The sequence below is a fragment of the Anguilla anguilla genome, chromosome 1 (genome assembly GCF_013347855.1).
Source record: "Anguilla anguilla isolate fAngAng1 chromosome 1, fAngAng1.pri, whole genome shotgun sequence".
Taxonomy (NCBI): domain Eukaryota; kingdom Metazoa; phylum Chordata; class Actinopteri; order Anguilliformes; family Anguillidae; genus Anguilla; species Anguilla anguilla.
The window spans coordinates 22,371,691-22,392,223 of NC_049201.1; the positions used below are offsets into that span (position 1 = coordinate 22,371,691).

The 20,533-nt window shown below is 43.7% G+C and overlaps 2 protein-coding genes across 5 annotated transcripts in view; both read right to left on the reverse strand.

Annotated features, from left to right (window-relative positions):
- Window positions 1-7,309: 7,309 nt before the first annotated feature.
- Window positions 7,310-11,173, reverse strand: cfl2 (cofilin 2 (muscle)). Of its 2 annotated transcripts, none has more exons than XM_035419459.1 (4): window positions 10,977-11,173; window positions 9,206-9,513; window positions 9,002-9,078; window positions 7,310-8,367 (listed from the first exon to the last, which is right to left on the reverse strand). In XM_035419459.1, the coding sequence occupies exons 1-4, from the start codon at window positions 10,977-10,979 to the stop codon at window positions 8,255-8,257; spliced, it is 501 nt and encodes a 166-aa protein (XP_035275350.1). In that variant the 5' UTR covers window positions 10,980-11,173; the 3' UTR covers window positions 7,310-8,254. The 2 variants fall into 2 exon arrangements, with proteins under 2 accessions (XP_035275350.1, XP_035275356.1); XM_035419465.1 differs by lacking the exon at window positions 10,977-11,173 and adding an exon at window positions 10,459-10,612.
- A 1,576-nt stretch (window positions 11,174-12,749) lies between these two features.
- Window positions 12,750-20,533, reverse strand: part of baz1a (bromodomain adjacent to zinc finger domain, 1A) — a 31,730-nt gene continuing 23,946 nt past the window's right edge. For all 3 annotated transcript variants that reach the window (XM_035419444.1, XM_035419434.1, XM_035419442.1), the window contains exons 19-28: window positions 20,383-20,528; window positions 19,363-19,520; window positions 19,087-19,235; window positions 18,490-18,570; window positions 17,655-17,902; window positions 16,671-16,897; window positions 15,900-16,261; window positions 14,892-15,064; window positions 14,282-14,369; window positions 12,750-13,747 (exon numbers count right to left, since the gene is read on the reverse strand). In XM_035419444.1, coding sequence (XP_035275335.1) covers window positions 13,560-13,747; window positions 14,282-14,369; window positions 14,892-15,064; window positions 15,900-16,261; window positions 16,671-16,897; window positions 17,655-17,902; window positions 18,490-18,570; window positions 19,087-19,235; window positions 19,363-19,520; window positions 20,383-20,528 — 1,820 coding nt within the window. In that variant the 3' untranslated portion in view covers window positions 12,750-13,559. The remainder of the gene's footprint in view (window positions 13,748-14,281; window positions 14,370-14,891; window positions 15,065-15,899; window positions 16,262-16,670; window positions 16,898-17,654; window positions 17,903-18,489; window positions 18,571-19,086; window positions 19,236-19,362; window positions 19,521-20,382; window positions 20,529-20,533) is intronic.

Sequence of the window (20,533 nt, forward strand, 5' to 3'; positions counted from 1 at the left end):
AATATAATGTAGATAATGTTGTCTAATTCAGGTTGGTCATTTTGTGTGTTGAAAGAAATTCAATCTAATTCCATTTAATTGGAAAGAGTTATTTATAAATATAATGACTTAATTTCCATGACACATGCTGGTACTGGCAGGAAAATACAATTACAATTGATTAAAACTATAATTAACTCTGTTGATCTCTGTCACCATTGTTTTCATGCCATTTTTAAAGTAATGTCAAGTGTTTGTGATGATGTTAATAAATATTTATGAGATAATGTTTAAATTAAATAACATTCAAATAAAAAACATGATACCTCATTATTTTTTTTAAAAGGCATGTGAAAGTGATTACAAGATTCCTCTAAAGGAAAGTGTCATTTAAAAATACTGTATAATTATTGCAAATGAACCACAGCGGTAAAAAGTAGTTACACTATATCTGTACACATACCTACATTTAAAGGGACATACCTTCTCTTATAAAGAGTTACATGACCTTAAGGTCCAGCTCCATGTTTGAGTTCCATATTACTGGTGTAGTAACAAAGAGGATCTCCTGAAGGAGACAGGGATTCCTTGGAAGGAACCTGGAAGACACACATTTCTGAAGGGGCTTTGACATGAACAGGACATCAGGCTGCACCACACACTAAAACTCATTGTCTTCTGTCTGTTCTGAAGCACCTCAGAGCAAATTCTTCACATACCACCGGGTCCTTTCTTCCTAAATTTGGCTAACAACAGAAAACTGGAAACTGTGAAAGGAAAAAACAAAACCAGACGGCAGTGGTCCCTGTGTACTAGTCAACCATTCCTGTTCGCCACCAGAGGGCAGCAAAGTACTAATCTAGTGTTTGCTCTAGCACCAATTACGTGATTATTGTTCATACCTTTTCCCTGTTTGACTATGTATTTACTGTGAGTTGCTCTCTCCTTTACTGCTCAGTCTTGGGAGTTTCCTGCCTAGTGTTTGTTTTCCCTTGTGTCCGCACCTCAGTTATAGTACTCCAATGTGAAGGCAAGTGTCACTCACAGAAGAAAAGAGGAGAGGTCTGGGTTCACTTTCATGGTGATATACATGCAGCTGACTCCACCTTTAATGGTCAGTAATGAGGGAGTGGGGAGGTCAAACTGGTCTACTCTCATTCTGGATCACACAAGATTATATTATTGCCTTGGACACCGTGGAATGTGGTAGCTGTTTCTGTTGTCATCAGGTAGCTGTGTGGTGTAATGCTTTAAAAAATACAACCCATAACCAAAAGCATGTATATTTGAACCCCAGGTGGGACAGTGGGGCTGTAATGTTGAGCTAGGCATTCAAGCTGATCCATCTCAGAAAATATACAGCTGTATAGATAAGAATTGTAAGACACCCTAGATCAGTGTTTCTCAACTCTGGACCTGGGGACCCACTGCCCTGCATGTTTTAGATGTTTCCCTGCTCCAACACACCTGATTCAAATGAATGGGTCGTCATCAAGCTCTGCAGAAGCCTGATAACGACCCATTCATTTGAATCAGTGGTGGTGGAGCAGGGAAACATCTAAAACATGCAGGGTAGTGGGTCCCCAGGACCAGGGTTGAGAAACACTGCCCCAGATAAAGGGTTCTGCTAAGCAAATTAATTAATTATTTAAATTAGCCCACAGATGCTGTTATTTTGAAACTTACATTTTACTTTCAACACAGTGAATAAAAAACAGTGCACTCTTCTATTAGGCACACAAAATAAAAATCCTTTATTTTAAGGCACCTTCCTAGAAGAAATGCATTGGACTTTTTATAATTTGTTCATTTTGTATTATTATAACCCCAGAACCCTCTATCATTATCCGTTGACATCTTCAGTGTACCCAGGTCGTGTCCTTTCTATAGTTTCTATACTATACTTCTATACTTTCTAGGTATTGTGTATTATTTTATAGCAAAGATTAACAATATGTCGGTGTCTATGTCACCTCTCATCACTACTGCTAGTACACCTCCAGGCCACTGTGTTTCCCATTGGTGGTTTAATCTGTGGAACCCAGCAGGCCAACATTAATTTCCCTGCTGATAGCCCAGATGTACAGTCCACCCATGTTTTGCAGCAACTAACTGGTGCCAAAATTCACCCCGGTGGGAGGACTGGAATCCATTGCACACGTTCAGTAGGGGGGGAGGGGGCAGTTCTCATGCCTGCATGAACACTTAATCATACAGTGAAATCACTCTGAAATTTTTAAAATTCCTTCTTCCTCTAGATCACCATCGGGAAATAGGAATGAGCTTAAACTTAAATAACTACCGGGAAAATAAAGCCCAACTAGATGAATGATATAAAAAAAAAAATACTGGATTTAGCCAGGCTCACCCTGAGCATACACATTTTTTAAAAATAGTTTAAATAGTAAAATCAGTAAACAAATACTTGTGAATTACCATCATAATAACATTACATTCAAAAAACAGGATTCTTATGAGCAGAGCGTGTTACGTATATACGGTGGCTTGGAAAGATATTCAGACTCTTGCAGACACTGTTTTTGCAGCCTCATAATTTGCTGCCTCGAGCTTGAAATTGTGACATTTTAACATAGGAATTAATATGCTGAATCAATAGAATCTCCTCAACCCAATGCAAGCAAACGGACCGATCGAAAGCTCGGGCGAGTTTTCTCTGGAGGGATGATAATAAATGGCCACATTTTTAACAGGAGGGGAGCTTGGTCCTCCAGGCTCTCTTCCCTTTCTGTTATTGACCACCCAGCCTTCCTTGTGGCACGCCATCTAGTAATATGTAATACCCACAGGGTGCTCATGCGGGTTTAATTGTTTAAAAAAAAGAGTGGCCACCAATCACAGCTGCCTTTTTGTAGTTGTTTGGATGACCAAAACCCCGAACTGCTCTTTTTTACTTCAGTCCAATTACTTCCGTTACAGATTTGGGAGGGTTCCGGGTTTTACTCAGTGTAGTTGTCCAAATCAGTAGCCCTTCCTCATGATACAGGGGGATTAAGATCTTTTTATCAGCAACGATCAAATCAAATGCAACAATGACTTTTGACTTCAATTTCAACCCATTACATTAAATTTAAGCATTACAAATTCAAGACATTCAACTGAAATTCCATTTCTCCTGGCGCTAACTGAACAGGTGGTGGTGGCAAACATTATATTCTCAGCAGCACTTGAAAAGAATAGAACAAAAAAGTGTAATGGATGTTAACTCTGTCTAGATAAAAATGCCCTTTAAAGAGGGGTGGCAGGTTAGAGTATTCTGATAGGAAGAATGGTCTTGCTGTAAACGTGTACTCTGGGTTGGGCAGTCTCTCATCACTGTGTTCACTTCAGCTTTGATTGCCTATATATTAGCCCACACCCACCTCTATACTGGCCCTAAACATTCTAAACATTTCAAATCCTAACTAATTTTTATTAAATCCGAAGCTAAAGCAGGCAAACAAGAGCACTCGAAAAGCAAAAACCACACGTTATCAGTTTTTGTTGGACCATTATTAATGTCAACAGAAATGTAATACTAAGTAAACACTCAAAGACTGCTGCATAACGATCAATAAGGGTTTCATAAATACTGCGACAAAATCAAATAGGAGACCTTACCTATGGAAGGTACGATTTATTTTTTCATTCAAGGTAAGCGACCCCAAGCCCCCCAGTCCCGCCCCTGCCCACCACCACCACCCACCCCAAACCAATAATAAAAATAAAAATATTTCATAGCCCCCTCTATCAGTGTGGTCTAGAACCAGGCCTGATTCTATTATAATTCAAATCAATCTATCAGAATTGATTTTACATAGAACATTTCTGTGTCTATGGTAACAGAGTGATTAACCTCCAGCAGCTGAACAGGCTGAACATTCGCCCAGTGCCTGTCTAGTCAGAGCATCACTGCCCCAATACCACAAACACAGAAACAGAAATAGAAACACACAAACACATACTCGTCCACGCTCATCTAGATGACTGCATCTCCTGGCATAGGATGTCCTTGCAATGAGTATGTGTTTCACACATGGCCTACGTGTGTAAACCAAGTCCACAACAACTGATGTAATAATTTGGCACCAGGTTGCTTCATTGAAGACACCCCCGGCATGTTTACCCCATATAGTTTTTCCCTATACTCCATCAATAGCGAGATCACGCCAGCCTACCTGGTGTCTTCTAAGAATTTATTTCAAGAGAAAAGGGGACGTTGAGTACAGACATCAAATTAGGCAACCGTGTATCTGAAAATAGAGAATCGCATTGAGCAAGACAGCGGATTGAGCCATCGTTTTTCTGCGCTGTTTACAACAAACAAGCAATAAAACGCGTGCAGGCACACACACAAACATAAACACACACACACACACACACACGCACGCATGTGACAACTCCACACAGAAGCCCTTTCCCTTTCCTTGAAAAGGATGGGGAAAGTAGTGTTGTTTTCCACTACAGATTACTGCTGAATCACTGGGCCTACTATAAGAAGACATTCTATTTCAGCCAGGTTCAGAATGACGAGCCATCGTGCGTGGGGTAATGGTGCCGACTCTTTTAGCGTAGAGGACCTCGCCGAGAGCAGGTTATTTTCAGCGCGCTTGTCCAGATACAGAGCCCCAGGACAGACACGAAAGGCACTTTGTAACATGTGCTTGAGGATATAGGACTCAGCGGGCCTTCCAGTTAAACACAGTGGTCTGGCCTTAACATTCAAAAATCCAGACAGCGTGCACTCAGTCATGCAGGCCCAAAAAAAATATTTTTCCAAAACTCAAATTGCAGTGGTCTGCGACATCAAATTGGAATATACATTTGTTACTGAAAGGGTAAAATGTGAACATTTTTAAAGTTTAATCTTCTCCTGCTGGGCATCGGCAGAAGATAAGCTACCACTCCTAAAAGGAAAAAATAACAATACTAAAAAAACCTCCTTGTCCACTTTGTTCTGAATACTGATTCCGTTCTTACAGCTCTGGTTCCACTGGTGCGAGCAGTGGGGAATTTACTGCACTGTAAGGAAACATTTAAATAGTTTAAATAGGGACTGAATTACTCTATTATTGGAATTTCAAGAGTCAATCAGTTGCCATGTATATCTTACGTTCCACTGAGAGTTGCACTTAAAACCACAGCACCTCCTGCGAAGACATGCTTGAAAACCTTGACCTGCAATCTCCTCTGGGTTTGAAGTGGGGACAACTTGTGTGAGTGACAGTTCTGCCTCGCCCAGGGCAAAGGGTTCGAAACGAGAAACAAGACAGAACTCCTGCTGTGTGTAGGGGCTACTTGAGCGGTACAAAAACATTCCGCCCACGTGGCTGTTCGCGCGTACCCGTGTTTCCCCCCGGTCTCTGTGTCACTGCAAATGGCGTATGATGGCGTATGATGCCGTCCGTACAGTGTGGGGGAGAGGCATGTTTCAAATCCACAAAGCGGATCAGACAAATGCTATTCATCTGGATGGTAACCAACAGAACCATACAAAGACACACAAGCATGCCGTCCCCCGTCCCCCCCCCCATTTCCCCCATGACTCATACAGCAGTCATCATTACAATCATTAGTCTCCCATACCATAAACCAACTGCTGTGCTGAAAATCCCTTAAATCCTTACTTGACCATTATTCCCTTATGAAAAGTAAAAAATACAAGAGCAGAAGTGAAGAGGATCAGCTTTTTGACCAAAGCATAAACCCACAAATCCCACAGAACTGCTTTTTACACCTTGGACTGTGAGGATGGCAGTTCCAAACCCAAAATTCATTTTCCACGGGGAAAAGTTTTATTTGTTTTGACGCAAAGACACTAGGTGTTAAAGCAGGGTTTGAGAATGAATCTTTCGGGAGGAACACACTGCAAACGTGAGACATTTCTGAAAAACGTGTGCCGGGTCGACATAGTTTGGTATTAGCGAGTTCTGTTGTTCCGTAAAACGTCCTCGTCTTCTAAAGGATTCGTTTCACTAGGGGAGGTGTACGCGTCTCTGTTTGTTTTCACCCCGTCCTTCTTCTCTTCCCCAAAGTGTGAAAAACATTCTTTGTGGCGGCTGCTCCGTCCGCCCGGCGGGGGCTTCCCCTCCGCGCGGCGCTGGAAACGCGTCCAGTTTTGCCATTTGTGGACAACGATGACAAGACACAAAAGCATGCGCTGGCCATAAATAGCTCGGGCCGGCGGAGGGCTGCTCGCTGCCGCGGGGATCAGGTTCTCCGGGGCGAAGCGGCAGGCCCTGGCCCCGGGCCCAGCTCCCCCGGCTCCGCTGAAAGACAAGCCGCTTTCATAGAAACCCTCGCCCCGGCCCGGACACGGGAGGCCGACGCGCACGTTCATTGAAACTTTCACGCCCTCCGGACAAGCTGCCCGCTCTGACGAAGACGGGCTCGAGTCCTAATCTGTCGTCTCACGGAGTAGTGCCGGACACCCGAAAGGGCAGGAGCGGGATTCGAGAATAGCTCTTGATGAGGGGTAATCTGCTGTAAAACTACGACCAGAAAATCCTACATCTATATCGCAGGTCGAGACCGCAAGGTTTGACAGAATCGCTATTTTAAATTAAGAACTACAGGAATACTTTCTGAGAGTATAAATTCTAATCCAGGCAACATTCCAATAGTGTACACCATATTGGAATGCTATAACCTATCTAGTAGCTATATATATATATGTTCACATGCATATACAACTACTAGATAGATATGGATTTGCCCTGAGACATAATAATTCTGATAAGACAAATGACCGAGTGTGCAATTCTGTCAGAGCTTCGGGTTTCACAGAGCTAGTCTAATATCCTCTGAATATATGAGAACATTAGAACTAAATTATAGGAACAAAAAACTAAGATTTTTGTTCCTATAATTTTTACGTATTTGTATTATTAAAGGATGCATTTTTATGACACTCAAAAAGATAAACCTGCTCTGTTGAAGCCCGGCCTTCTCGATTACCGGACTCCACTTGAACATTTGAATTGGACATGAAAATATACAACTGATACACATGCACAGCCACCCACCTCATACAAAAGTTATCCCTCGATCAACATTCAATCGATGGCCAATTAAAACTTTTTTAACCACCAAATTTCAAAATCTGGTAGCTGACAGTTGCTGGCACCAATGCTGAAGAAGTTCAGCGGGATCACATGATACTTATCCACCGGACAATCCGACTTGATACGTCCACCTGCTGTCAATATCTCAGCACCATGCATGACTCTGGTTTTGCCCTCTATCGGAGTGCAAGCTGAACCATAGAAATGTCCCAGCCTTGAAGCAAACAGCAAAAAGCAGCTTTTGAGTGAAGAAAAAAAAGACGCCCAGCAATCATCAGTCGCAAGATTTATTGCAAAGTGGCGACTTCACCGATCTCAAAAACAATATTCCACTTAAGGCTCCGTTCACACAGATATTGCCATCTTGACTGATAGTGTGGATTCTCTTTTAGTGTTGCAAAAATGCAAGCAGCACCTCTTCTGTTAATTCAGCGGTGTACGGTACGTTTGAGTGAAAACAAGAAGGCAACGGAACAATTAAATACTCTTTTGTCTTTCCTTTCCCATATGCTATACAGGAATAAAAACTGAGGTAACTTCACTTCCTAGGTGACACAAATGAACACATTCAATAGGCATTCCGTCCTCCTTTTGTTTGCTCTTTACTTGTAGTGTCTAAACCAAAACAATAGACAAAAAGTGCTTTGTATGCATAGTGTAAAATGTGTCGCGCCATGTCAAATACCCAGGCTAACGAGATGGAACGGTTATCGGCCCCATGGAAAAACTCGACGGAGTGCAAATTGTTTATACTGGATATTGGCTAATGCCAGGACAGTGGACACAACTGCCAGGACATTCAAAGAAAGCTTACTCACTTCGCTCTAAGCTACTCAACATTAAACTGTTGCTGTGTCTGTGATAAGGAATGCAGGCAACGCCATCTTTTCACGTGTGTGAGGTTCATAGTTCTTCTTCGATTGGAAGGAGTAGTAGAGTATTCAGGAGTTGTTTTGTTTGGCAAAAGCATGACGTGAAAGCATTCCTCCAGGTTCTACATTTTAGCAAACCCACCAGGATTTTGGAAAAGAGTCGACCGGCAATAACTGGTAGGATTTTTTTTTTGGATTCATTAATGAGACCTCCTTCATTTGGGGGAAAGAAAACAAAATAAAAGAACAACAAAAAAAACTAAAACTAATCCAATAGGTTCAAATGGTATCAACAGAGCTGCTAAGATGAAAGCGTCTAGGATCCAGGTGGCACATGTCAGTTTACAATGGTCTCCCTTCCAGCGATACCACAACATTGCCTCCCAACTTGTCTGCCAGGGTGGTGCGGTCCTGAATGTCGTCTAAACCGTTAACTTGCCATTCATGCTTAATACCTGCAAAAAATAAAAAGAAAATCTGTGAGAACCTCTTCTCGTTCAGTACCCACTCTTCGGTAGGTTTGTTAACTTCCAGGATCCCGAACGAATAGACTCGTTTAATCAGAAAACAGACTCTTTCATCTCCACAGTTCTACTGATTCATGCATTCTGGAACGTTTATGTGAATGGTGTTGTACTGCAGGTTACAGCCTGCCGCAGATATACCAAATGACGGGAAAGTGAACCGTCCTGAACCTTACAGGTAGTTACCAAGTGCTATTAATCACTCTCCTTCCAAAGGTCTTTGCTTTCCATCTCCACAGAACAGTATGATTTGTTCAAATCAGCAAGTCACACCACACCTCCACCCCACCAACCCATTCAGTAAACAGGTATACAAAACAGATTTATTATGCTCTGAAAAACATTATTTTACGCCATATTTATGTTTGGTTCGCCAAACATGTCATTAAAAAAAATGACAAAAAGACTAAAAAAAAACTAAAATTATGTTCTCCAAGCATAGCTGCTGTTACTTTATTAAATTCAAAACATAAGACGCATAAGTGGTGATGTCACTGAGCACACCGTTTACTCTGGCATTTCTGTGTTTGGCAAAGTGGGGGTGCCAGTTGTCAATATCATTTACCTGTGAATTTCTTTTTGATGGCATCTTTAGAGCTGGCGTAGATCATCTTGCTTTTTAGAGGAGCTCCTTCTGGCGCCCTGTGAAAGGCAGGAAGAATAAATAAACCCAAGACACTGAAACTCTCCATGGAAGAGGCAGCTGAAAGCTCTTCGGGTCACCTGCAAAAATCTTAACATTTAGCTTTCAGTTTAAGGAGATACGTACCAAAATACAAACACCAGATCTTCTTTCTTGGATTCTTTTGTTTCGTATGTGGCGTCGTACAAGCCGTACCGGCAGTCATTAAGAGGTAGGAGCTTGACGAAGCAGGCGTAGGGGTCATCCACGGACTCCCCAATGTCGCCCACCAAGATCTGCTTGCCCTCCTCCACGATGATCTTTTTCTTGTCGTCGCTCAGGCAGAACAGAACCGCCTTCTTGCGCTTCTTCACTTCATCGGAAGATGACGACTTGCGCACCTTCATGTCATTGAAGACCTTGATAACTTCTTCATTGACTGTGACGCCGGAGGCCTGTGGAGGTTGGGGCGAAGGGGGTTTTGGTCACTTAATGATTTGAACAAATCATACTGATCTGTTGCAGTGATTTTTTCTGTTTGCCCACATTAATCTGTTTACAAGGGTACAAACTAGATCTACCCATAATGGGGTTCATGAAGCCTCTCTCCTGTTGCTACAAGAGGTGCCCCTGATGGTACTTCGTAGCACAGAATAAAGATCAACCAACAAAATGACCAGCAGACCTGAAGCCTTATCTGCAATTCAAACAGTCCCCCATGTTATTCTTCACACTCGACTGGTTTGTGCTTATTACAGCAAGAGTGTTAACATCTGACAAGTCCCAGCCATTTAAAAAGTGCCGTTATATCACATTACAAAAAAGTACATTAAAAAAGTACATTAAGTCGAGTTGAAAAAATGACTAGTTTCTAATATTCATGCACGCTTCAGGACTTTCATCTAACTGGTAAGCTATGGGCACTCACGTCGGTTTACATCTCCCTAAATAGTATAAGCTGTTTTAATGTTTTGTTCCATTATAGCCTAATTTAACGCTGCATTGCGAATTTATGAACTTATAATGTAAGCTCTACATTTGTGGTCAACAAAACAGAAGAGTTTTCAGTTGACACTTATATAAATAAATAGCTTGCTTGCAAGTTTTGTAGTAAATATGAACACTGGAAAACTAGTAAATCACACAACTGCCAAATTTCAGCTGGGCTAGTTGCGCCTACGTGTAACTTAGGCTAGCTAACTAGCCAGTTAGCATTAAGCAAGCGAAACACCAGTTGACTCAGCTAAGCTACCTAGCTAGCTAGTATTGAACTATATAACTACTGATGTTTAGCAATCGCTTGAAATGTCATACCATGTACCAGGAAAAATAAAGAAATTAATTACTTATTTATTTTTATAAATAGTACTGTATAGGACTAATATCAATAGGTAACATACGATAAATCACGACGCCCTGTTCCGTTATTCCACCAAGAAACTGCCCCCGTCATCATGCTGGGAAATCCGCATTACTGCCCAGTACGGTACACCACTAGCATGACAAGTTGTCTAACGTGCCACAACCGTATTATAACCGTGATCACTTCGTTTTAATTTTCTTTAATGAATTAATCCACTATTTAGATTAATTGCACACTATTTTTCCAAAAATAAATGAGAGGAATTGATTAACGCTACTCAGCTGCCGGTCACTGCGGCTAAAATTAGGTTAAAATGGCTGCCTTGGGCTCCAGGGCCTATGCTATAGAGTCGGAACGCTAAACTCAGTAAGTCCACTTCGAGTCATTTTTATGACTTCTAAAACAAACTGGCCCACCCGTTGACCACATCAATACGTTAAACGGACGCCCATTAATTCACACATTCAACAGGAGTTAGAAAAATCGGTAGGCAAAGAGTTAATAAAAGCTACGAATATCTGGCAGTTCGCCTCCAGGAGAGACAGCGAGGCTTACCATGTTGTCTGGTGATCGGGTCGGCGGAGTTTGCAGATGGTTGCGTGAAATTTCACCGGGTACTGCTATCCGAGCGAGAGAGAGAGAGAGAGAGCGAGCGAGCGAGCGAGAGAGAGAGAGGAAAGCGCGCAGCGACCACTGTAGTTGCGACAGGCGGGAGCAGTAACGGGATTGGCAGGGAAAACAGTTTCGGACATTCTCACAATGCTTGTGTCCCACTGTCACTGACAATCGCAAGAGGCACTGGTATTTAAAAAACTGAGCGTTCTCGAATCAAGGAATTAAATGTACATTTATATAATGCAACATTTTGGTAAGTTGTGGGCAGCATGACCGCTTTACTTCTTTATTAGCAGTTTTATTAGCATTTGCCTAGAACGGGCTTGTATCTAATAACCTGATTTATATGACTGACTAGCAGACTGCATCCCTTGGAAGTGTTATATCAGTTTGAGGTTTTCAACGTGCTTTGTTGTGGAATTTATCTTAACACGAGTTCTATTGGTACTTTTTAATAAAGGAATACAATGCACACTTGATTAAGCGGACTGCAAAAATCACTTCATGATTTAGCCAAAAAATTTTGAGACGCATCTCTAGTTTACCAGTGCTTTACACCGTTTAGTCCCAGTTAACTTCAAACAGTTAGGTAACAGTTCCTCAGCTATTCGAAAGAACGAAGTTCTTTTTTGGGTTCCAAACAGCAACTGCGGTGTGCTGCTATATTTTCAGGCCCAAACATTTTAGGGAATACAAAATTCGTTGTCTCAGAAAACACCGACGGCTCATAAATAGGCTAACAGAAGGTCGAAGTAATTAAAGGAAAGCCTTTCAGCACCACGTGACCACACTACTAGAACCTTATGACATTCGAAAAGATATTGGTATATAGTTCGTATATGACATTTCATATTCCGTTAAATTCTTCCCATTAGACATTCAATAAAACAGGTGTAGCGTAGGTGAACATATTGACGGAGCGCACTTTCAACACTAGGGGGCGTGAGATCCAAAGCCAAAATTTTGACTATATAAGACCAAATGTTTCCAGCTAGGAAAAAAGTAAATACTAAAAGCTGGCTGTTGAAATATACGATGGCGTACTACATACAATGAAATGGCCACGATACGCATTATCCGTAAGGTATGTAGCCTAATGCAGTTTATTAAGGTTAAAGGAAATCACTGGACAAGAATATGTTCAATTAGCCCAGTGATTAGGGATTTGTGTGAATTGCTATCTGATACAGAGTTGGTAGTTGATATAGGACTTATAATGAAGCAATACATGACGATTGTAATTTTGGGCCTACATTTTATACCTACATCTCAACAACCACGAGGAAATACACAGCTTCCATTTCAGATTTCTTCATAGTATAGGAATGTTTACATAGAATTTGCAGTCAACCACAGAAAATAAGGGAATCTGATATTACTTAATTATCAAGATGCATGGAAAGGAGAACATTACCTATTGTGAAAACGTGTTTGTTTTAATAAAATAACCTTTCTTCTATTTAAGATGTAGCTGGAAAATGGACTTGTTGCTGTGAATTTGGAAATTAAACTGCACTAATACCCAATTATGGATTTAACTGAAATGGATGGACCAAAAAAGGTATTTAGCATGGTATTTGTAATTTCTTATTAGCAGGGAAGTAAAACACTTAATTAAAAACCCAGCGCCCGGCATTTCTCTAAATACTGAAATTGCATTCTTTCAGAACAATTCTTCATTCAAAAAAACATTCAGTTTTTGAGATAGGAGGATCACCACATTTAACAAAGTCATTTTATTTTTACATGTAGAAAAATGTACAGGATAGAAGGTACAAAGTAGTACAGGATACGGTAAAACAACAACAGAAAACGTTCACCGTCAAACCCAATGCTTCAGACAGCTTTCTATTGCTTCAGTAGAAAACTGATTTAATTCTTTACAAATACAAATAGAAGAGACAAAAATGCGTTCTATAGCAACATTCTTATAAATACCAACAACAAGTATTCAAACTCAAAATTATTTTCAACTAAATAAATATCTACCCCAGTTTTGAAAGGTTTGAACTGAGAGAAAGTTGATTTTGGTTCCTATGTAGTGTTGCACTGAAAAAAGGAACCAGAAAATATCAAGTTAATTGTTATTACTATTAGTTCAGTACTATGTGGAACACTCCTAAATGCTAAGGGTCCTTCAAGCTGCGATACTTAATTTAGCAAAGTAATGGACAAAGTCAGAGGATTAAAGTTTGTACAAAAAGTAGTCTAGAATTTCAACCAAATATACAAAATAAATGCACTGCTAACACAAAAACAAAAGAATTTCACAATGATTTTGTCCTGAGTGATTCTGAACGAGAAGGACTAGCAGTATGTTTTTACAGTGCAGTTTTTCTTTTTCCACGGCTAGTGGTCGAATCCTGGAAGAGTCATGATTTCCCCCCGCCCCCCCCACCCCCTCCTCTGTTCTTTGCTTTTCAGAGGGGTACCCCAGAGCCCGTTTGGTGAAAAGGCCCCTTTGTATTTGTGTGGCTGGCATGCGTGTGCCTTTCCCTGCGAGTCCGTGGGGAGCGGGCCGGGTTACATTCTGGGGCGTTTCTGGGGGGGGTTGCTCAGGTCGCTGGCCGGCGGGACGGGGAGGCCCAGTTTCTGGGCCTCGCTGTGGAAGAAGGCCTGGAGCCGCACGCCGGCCTTGGCCTCGTTCGTGCTGCGCGGGTTGTACACTAAACAGTTGGTGAACATCAGCTCCACGTCCGCGATGAACTCAGCTGGGAAAAGGAAAGGCAAAGACGCATTTTAGTATGATCTACTAACTGCCAGGGCACTCTAATACCTTAATCTTTGATCATTTGCACTCAACATGTGAAGACAGACTACACAGTGTAAAATGACTCAAAAGTTTTTAGAAAATGTTTCTGAATATACATGTTGTACACATTCCTGGTGTTTCTATTAATATTGTTAAGTAATAATAAGTTTTGGACATGATGGAAATGGATATGCATTAGGGAGAGTTAAAATATCTAAAATGCGATGTTTACAACAAAAATGTTTGATGCTATTTTATAGGGAAGGCCCAGCTGCACATTAAAAAATCATTACGCTTTCACGCACATTGAAAACCCATTTCTTGCTAAAGCGAACAGATGGGGCATTACTTTCATCTTTTAAAAACAAACACATTTGCCAGATGCTATTAAAATGAAATAATCACTAAACTATACTTTAAATTGATTATAAATGAAAAGAAAACAAAAAAAATCTAAATAAAAAAACAAAGGAAGAAATCAAGAGGAACTTACCGGTAGTTTTATATTCACAGTTGTTGACTTTTTCCCTGATTATACTCAAAGCCATTGGCTTTTTGATGATGTCATAGTAGTCTGGCACCTGAGAGCACAAGCACATGGAGAACAGGCTCAATTCACATTTTCAAAGCATTTGTGTGTGAATAAGTGCCGGTCAGTGTTACACCGGCCCTGTGCACGCTTGCTTTTAGTGAATGAATGGAACTCGTGTGCGTGAGTGTGTGTCTGAGTGAGAGCAATGGGATGTATGAGTAAGTATAAAAGTGTGTTTCTGCATGCATCGGAGACACTCAGTAAGCATGTGCCTGCAGGTGTGTGAACATGCATGTGTATGAGAAAGCATCTAACACAGTGTACATGCGTGGGGAAAAACTGATTTATGCATTTGTAAGTGCATGTGTGTGTATGTATGAGTGAGCAATGTGATTGAGTGAATTTGTGTATGTATGTATGTACGAGCGAGTAATGCAATTGAGCGAATGTGTGTGAGTGAGTACATAAGTGAGTAAGTATTTGGAGTGTGAGGGTACGAGTAAGCTTGTGTGTGCATGTATAAACGCGTGACTGGATGTCCATTTCACCATCTCCTGGACATGCACGCTACCTGTGTTCTGGACACGAGCTTCTTGAAGGGCCAGCTGTCCTCGTGTCTGACCAGCTCCACGGTCAGCTGCTCGCAGGCTGACAGCTCGTGCACCCCCTGGTTCCGCCCCGAGCTTCGGCGATTGGACGAGCTGCTGGGCGCGCTCAGAACCACCTTGGCTTTGGGAGACACTTCTGAACGAGGGACAGGACACGGGACACTGTTCAGAACCAATCAACCACAGCTTCACGGGGGCTTTGAAAGATGTGATTCAATAGTTTGGGATTTAAAGCAAAATATATATGGCAGTAAGAGGAAACCCACTCAAATGACACTTTAAAATATGTGGTAGAGAACTGGATTCATATTAAATTAGCTTCGTATTAAATGAATACAGTAGTCTCAAATCAGGATTATCACTGCGCTCATCAGTACAGAAAGAAAGAATCTTCACAGAAGTGCACATTGGAGATTCCAATATGGGGAAAACAGATAAACACAAACGTATCTCACGTGTTTTGCTCCTACTGTTCAGTAAGTAAACTACTTGGCTACACTGTTGTAGAAAAAAAAGGAACAGGCAAATATAGGGATATTTTATTGCACGACTGCTGAGTCTAGTAGTAGTAAAATAATAGCACTCTCAACCTTGAGGGAGCTGCCAAATCACTCAGTCGTATCGAATACCCAGCAATGCGAAATATCAGGGTTGGGCTGACAGCTGGTAGAATTACAAACGTGTTAATACGCTAACGTTTTTGAGGCTGCTGGGGGGTTCATTCGGTTAGGGCACCGTGCTGTGGTGCGCGGATGAGCCTCGGATCGAATCTGGACCGCACCAGCGCACACCGTGGGCAGTGTCTGAAGGGACAGGGTGCACATGCTGGTGCTTGTTCAATCCAATTATCTAAGTGTCCATGTACTTTAACAGATGTGCACTTCCCGAAGTACACAGTAGAATAACATCTCCAAAGTTTCGGGGATTATAAATTCACTGAGGGCCTGAGGAGCTGCGTCAGTGCTGCTCACCTGCGAGAGGTCGTTTCCGAGCGTCCGTCTGTCTGTCCTGGGGGGAGGGCGCGGCGGACGGGCTGGCGGCGGGCTTGGACGTGAAGGAGCCGTTGGCGGACTGCACCTCCTGGCTGAGCCGGGCGCTGGAGCGGGAGCCGGCGCGGGGCGGGGCCCTGGCCGCGGGGGAGGGGCCCGCCTTCTTCCCCGAGCCTTTGGCGCCGGCCTTCCCGGCGGACAGGCTCTGCTTGGAGGCGGCCGGCTGGCTGCGGGGGGTGGAGCGGCCCGAGTCCGTCTGGCGGGGGGCGGGGGGCCTGGCCGACGCCCGGCCTCCCTTATTGGTCAGGGGCAGCTTGACCGCGGCGCGGCCCTTCTTAGGAGGGCTGGAGGGGTCAGAGAGGGCGGTCAACAATGGGCACCGTGCACGCATTTCCAACTGTCACTGCTGCACTGGCTGCTGGTTGTTCATTTAATAAAAAATACAGAAGTGCATTTCTGTGGCAGAAGCCTTCAACCAGATACTTAAAAAAAATTTTTTTTTTTACTTGCATACATTTCAGTAAGTGACCCACACGATGATACACATTCAGCATCAAATCCAGACCAAGACAACGATGTCTGAGACCGGAAGTGAAGCCGTGGTTTGACCACATGCCCCCTTAATTGCCTGGCTCTTCACAGGACTGATTTGAAGCAAAGAAATAATTACATTTCAATTACAGTACATTAAATTAAGAGACCGCAAAAGCTGTCTTCATGTTTGTGTGTATTTTCAATTCTCTTTTTGCCTACCTTTCCTGCTCCTCTTCTTCCTCCTCCTCCTCCTCCTCTTCAGACTCCTCCTCCTCTTCCGAGTCGTCCTCTTCCTCTTCGGACTCGTCGTCCTCCTCCTCCTCCTCCTGGTCCTCGGACTCCAGCTCCTCCTCGGAGTCGATGGAGGAGCGCTGGCGGGAGCTGAGGCGGCGGGAGCGCTGCTTGGGCCGGCACTCGGGGCAGAACCACTCCTCAGAGGGCACGGCCTGGGGAGGGTCAGCACAGACAGGGGGCCCGTCACGGAGCTGCTGCTGCTACGCTCTCACACTCACAGGCCTGGAGTCAGGCTAGGGTTAATCCACCACGTGTGTTAGAGGGTTTCAATGCTCTATACGGTGGATTAATCCTAACTTAACCCCTGGCCTGTGAGTGTGACAGTGTAACTGTGGCAGCTATATAGAGAGAGCCATGTGGGGTTGGTGGCAGGGGAAGCGGCTCCAGCATGAAGTAAGTGTGTCAGAGATGTGGCCTCAGGCAATGGGTGAGATACAGAATGGAGTAAGAGGGGTAACTGGTACAGTTTGAGAAAAGAGGTGTGGTCTCAGGCCAAACGGGCAGTAAGCGTGGTATGAGGTCAGTGGGTAAGGGGCGCGGCATTGAGGTAAGAGGATAAAAGGCGTGGTCCTCAGGTAATGGGTGAGAGATGCAGTATGAGCTAAGAGGGGTAAAAGGTACAGTTTGAGGTGAGAGGTGTGGTCTCAGACAAGACGGGCAGTAGGTACAGTATGAGCTCAGTGGGTAAGAGGCGTGGTCCTCAGGTAATGGGTGAGAGGTGCAGTATGAGCTAAGAGGGGTAAAAGGTACAGTTTAAGGAGAGAGGTGTGGTCTCGGGTAAGACTGGCAGTAGGTACGGTATGAGCTCAGTGGGTAAGAGGCGTGGCCTCGAGGTAAGAGGGTGAGAGGCTTGGCCTGCGGAGGAGCGGAGGACCGGAGCCGCAGTACGGGCGGGGCGGCGGGCGGTACCTTGAGTTTGGGCCGCACGCAGTGGATGTGGTGTCCGCGCTCGCAGGCGTCGCACAGCATCATGTTCTCGGCGTCGCCCTTCTTGCGGCACACCTTGCAGCGGGCGTTGAGGATGGACTTGGCCCAGACGACGCTGCGCTCCAGCGTGGAGAGGTGCAGGAAGACCTGGGACAGGCTGGAGCAGCCCAGCAGCGACTCCCTCCAGCGCTCCTGCACCGTCTTACAGGCCCTGCCGCTCTCGCTGCTGTCTGCAGGGGGCGACGGTGCTCATCACTCACAGGAACTCAACACCTTTACACAATCACACAGCACTCATCCCCGCCTTACTGAATGTCTACTGGCGTGGATACATCCATACAATCACACATCACTAATCCCCGCCTTACTGAATGTCTACAGAAAGGGATGCATCCATACAATCACACATCACTAATCCCCACCTTACTGAATGTCTACTGAAGGGGATACATCCATATAATCATACATCACTAATCCCTGCCTAACTGAATGCCTACTGTAGGGGATACATCCATACAATCACATTAACAGAGAATATTACATTACACACAAACTTCACAGATAACTTATGCAATGTATAGAGGGGCTCTGCACTGATTTATCTACTAAATGCCGTATCTTAAAGCTTGTGGAAGCAGTTAGAAGAGCTGGGTTTGGTAGCATGCTGCCAACAATCTCAATTTTGCCGACAGTGAGTTCTTGAACATTAACTAACATTTTTTGAAGTTTTAGAAGACTCAAACATTTCCTGTAATCATCCAATATCAATCATTACTGAAATGAATGACTGAGAAGCAGAAGTGTTTGTTATGGTTACCATCTTTTTCACTAGACTGGTCTTCGTCTTTTTTCTTTTCCTTCTTCTTTACTTTCTGGTCCTTTCTGCCATCTTCATCTCCTGTTTTTAAAAAATGACAATTTTACTCAGTTAAAAAGTTAAACTTTTTATTAAATAAACCAAATGGATAAACCCATTATTCTATATTTTCTACATACTATGTCAATCCAGTCAGAAAACAAACCCCCTGCCCCTTCCATGTAAAATTCAACATCATTCACAACTCACAGATTTATAGAAAGGAGATAATCTTTTGGTTTTGTCTCCCCCTACTGGGGGAAACCACTGAAAGCACCTTTGAAACCCTCTTTCCAAACAATGAGACATGGAAGCGCACTGCACCCTATACTTTCCACTGTCACCAGGGCCGTGAGATATAGCCAATGCAGGCCAATCAAATGCATTAAAGCTAAACAGTGACAAAACGTGTCTGTACAATGTAGGCAAATCAGTAGTGGTCAATGTCATTTACAGACACGTTAAAGTGATGTGGTTTAAATAATATGCCCAGTCTGGTAAGGGGTCCCTCTCTCAACAGCCAGGGGCAGGAGAGGAGCGGAGGGGATGCCACGTTACCCAGGGGGGCCTTGAGGAACTTGCGCTCGATGCCCTGCTCGATCTGGGCCAGCGCCAGGGCCAGGTAATGCACAGAGTTGTTGACGGGCTGGGGGGTGCTGGAGCTGGTGGACGCTGCGCTCAGGGTCTCGCTCTTCAGCTCCTGTAGCCTGGGAAACAGGAAGGGGGTGGGGGGGTGGGGGGGCACGAGCAGGCAGGTGGGTCACTACCCTGCGCATTACCGATGACTCAAAAACCTCAAAGGCACCAGGCTCTGGACAGAGACCGTAAGCGTACCTGTCTTTCACCCCGGCCTTGATGTGGCTGTACTCGATCTCCATGGCAACCTCCTCTCCGTTCTCCCCTTTCACCACCCCGTTCTCCTTCACGTCGGGGCCCAGCAGCTCGTAGTGGCTGTTCTCTAGCGCCGCCCTCCAGGCGTTTCGCTCCATTACCTGCAAACGCGAGAGCTTCCAACATAAGCTGGACTAGTACCGGGAGTCCCAAATCAAGAGCTTTACTGTACACATCAGGATCTGTTTTGAAGTGACTCATCTTTTAATGTGGAAAAATATTAAATGCACCATGCTCATTTAGCCAGTAACACAGTCCTCCATAAACAAGCATGATGTCATATTTTCTCACCATCATGCATAGATCATCAAAAGATGAGTCATTTCACAAAAGACCCAGTTTTCCCTCCAGCACCTACACAAAATTGATTCACATTACAGTACAATAGAGCTAGTCTCCCATGCACATCCTATCCCCAGACTAAAAAACACTGCAATCAAATTAATCTTTTTTTTAAACGCATAAACAAAGAAAACAAATCCTATGAGTTCAAGCCTATTTTATTCAATTGGAATTTTTTAATTTTAGAATTTTTAATCCTGAAAAGCAACAGGGTACTTTACACTGCCCACAATAGGAGGATTATGTATTACTCATCTGGAGACTGTCTATTGTGTTAAACATAGCATTTTCCATTCTTACCTATCACTAGTACCACATTCTGGTGGGCTGCTCATCAGAACTTAACTTAAATATCCATATAGAATGGACACACCTCCAACTCTTTGAGTTGCAACAGCATACATTACTCTAGCATACATTACTCTATTTATAAATGTGAGAAAAGTAAGCCTGCATTCTCCATCTTGCGGCTCAGTGAGCCTATGTTTACTCAATCTACGCAGGAACACTGATCATTGTCTTATGTCCTATGAAAGCACAATGTCCGAGACGGCCATCATTCTGCTTCCAGCTCGCACAGCGAGCGCTGAGGCAGTCGCCGGGGTGCGCCGCTGACCGCACCTTGACGGATCCCAGGGTTCCCTGGTAGATGCGGTCCTCTATGTCCAGCAGCAGGTCTCTGAGCCGGTTCTCCATGTTGCGCTCGGCAGAGACGGGGACGCTCCTCTGCTTCCCCTGGGCCACTTTGGTCTCGCTCTCGGGCTTATCTGCA

Excerpts from the sequence above, each read along its gene's own strand:
- cfl2 (XM_035419459.1), bottom strand. Across the intron at positions 9,079-9,205 it reads GATCTGGTGTTTGTATTTTG|GGCGCCAGAAGGAGCTCCTC; the intron begins GTACGTATCTCC and ends TGCCTTTCACAG. Across the intron at positions 8,368-9,001 it reads CATCAAAAAGAAATTCACAG|GTATTAAGCATGAATGGCAA; the intron begins GTAAATGATATT and ends TATTTTTTGCAG.